General features: G+C 63.3%; 1 protein-coding gene across 1 annotated transcript; it reads left to right on the top strand.

The window, feature by feature from the left end:
* On the top strand, positions 1-1,748 carry LOC117941149 (AT-rich interactive domain-containing protein 4A-like; the record flags this gene model as incomplete). Its single annotated transcript, XM_034866235.1, has 4 exons — positions 1-75; positions 155-611; positions 685-1,196; positions 1,446-1,748. Coding segments are annotated over exons 3-4 (647 nt in total), but the record flags the coding sequence as incomplete, so codon positions are not given.
* Between the last annotated feature and the right edge of the window lie 6 nt (positions 1,749-1,754).

Below are 1,754 nucleotides of genomic sequence, written 5' to 3'. Positions count from 1 at the left end.
TCCTCCCTGCAGACACGCCCCGTAGGAGAACCAGGAGAACGTCTGGCATGTACGACTCGGACAGAGCGTCCAACGGTGAGGTCACTTCCTGTTTCCTGTCATCGCTGCGTTGTGATGTCACTAACTAACGCGCCGCTCTGTCTTCCCCCCGCAGAGGATTCTGGGAACTCGTCTGAGGACAGCGACTCAGGAGACACGCATGAGAAGAAGCCGTTGCCATGGCAAGGGAGGAGTGAAGCCCCGCCCTGCCAGGAGGGGGGGGAGGGGGAGGGGGGGGAGGTGAAGGAGGAGGAGCCGGAGCCGAGTGAGGTCACCGATGTCCCAACAGTTGCTAATGACGACGCTAACAACGGTGACACCGTTGCTACGTCGCTTGTTTTCATGACACCACCTGTCAAATCTATGATCCAATCAGAGGAGGTGGAGGCGGAGCAGGGGGCGGGGCCTGTGTTGGACCCCGCCCCCTTGCTCGTCCACCTGGACAAAGAGACAAAAACTTCTCCGGAGAGAGTCGCGAAGACGCTTCCTGTCCTCGAGGCGTCTCCGGGACAAGAAGTGTCCCCCTGCCGGACACCGCCGCCCCCCAAGAAGACGTCCCCTGAGAAGCCGCTGTCCTCGCCGCCGCTGTCCTCGCCGCTGCTGTCCTCGCCGCAGCTGTCCTCGCCGCCGCTGTCCTCGCCGCAGCTGTCCTCGCCGCCGCGCCCTGTCGCAGAGGACGAGGACAGCCAGTCCACACCGCTGTCCTCCCCCAGGGTTAAGGGTCGCAGGCCCATCCTGCGGGACACAGGCTCCGAGACTCCTCCCAGAATCCCCCTCTGCAGCCCCGCCCCCTCCAGCCCCGCCCCCGCCGGCATGGCGTCTCCGCCGCGCAGCGTCCTGAAGAGACAGGACGAACCCATGGTCGTCCTCCACTGCCTCCCAACGCAGCGCCTCCCCCCCTCCCCCCCGGCCCCCCCCGCCGGCTCAGACACAGACTCCGCCTCCGAGGAGGAGGAGGAGGCGGAGCCTGAGCTGAGGAGCGCCGCCGCGTTGAAACGTAAAGCGGCGGAGCAGCGGACGCCGGAGAAGAGGCTCCGCACGGACACCAAGACTCTGAGGGGGGGCGAGGGGGGGGCCGAGGCTGAGGACACGCCGAGGACAGCCGGGGACGAGCGGCTGACGTGCCACGCCACCACGGAGACAGAGATGCATGCTGGGTAAGGCTGTCACATATTAGCTTTTTTCTGAAAGGAGGAGAAGTTGTTTGGGCTCTAGACTGGTTGCCAGGGTTACCAAGTTACTCTAAAAAGTAACTAAATTAGATAATATAATAATATACTGTCTGTGTGTGTGTGTGTGTGTGTGTGTATGTATGTATGTGTATATATATATATATAAAAGGGGATTAGATAAATAAAAGAGGAAGGGAAGAAGAAGAAGAGAAGCTAATTGATTAATCATTTCAGGTGTGATGCTGGGACGCCCCCCCCTGCCCTAGAGGACCGCGTGTCGGTCCCGGCGGGGGTCCTGGCCGAGCCCCCCTCGACGGCAGCGCCCCCCCAGGGCCCCTTCCCCGCCGAGGACCTGGAGCCCCAGCTGGGCCCCGAGGCCCTGGTCTGCCACGAGGTGGACCTGGACGAGCCGGACGAGAAGGACAAGTCGTGCACGGCGCCGGAGCAGCTGCTGCTGATGATGAGGGAGTCTCAGCCAGCCCCGCCCCCCCTGCTGCCCCCCCTCCTCAACGTCTCCCCCCTCCCCCCCCAGACGCAGCTCCG

The sequence above is a fragment of the Etheostoma cragini genome, unplaced genomic scaffold (genome assembly GCF_013103735.1).
Source record: "Etheostoma cragini isolate CJK2018 unplaced genomic scaffold, CSU_Ecrag_1.0 ScbMSFa_4475, whole genome shotgun sequence".
NCBI classification, from domain to species: Eukaryota; Metazoa; Chordata; class Actinopteri; order Perciformes; family Percidae; genus Etheostoma; species Etheostoma cragini.
The sequence above is the reverse complement of the archived record's forward strand: the minus strand, read 5'-3'. Positions and strand labels throughout refer to the sequence as shown.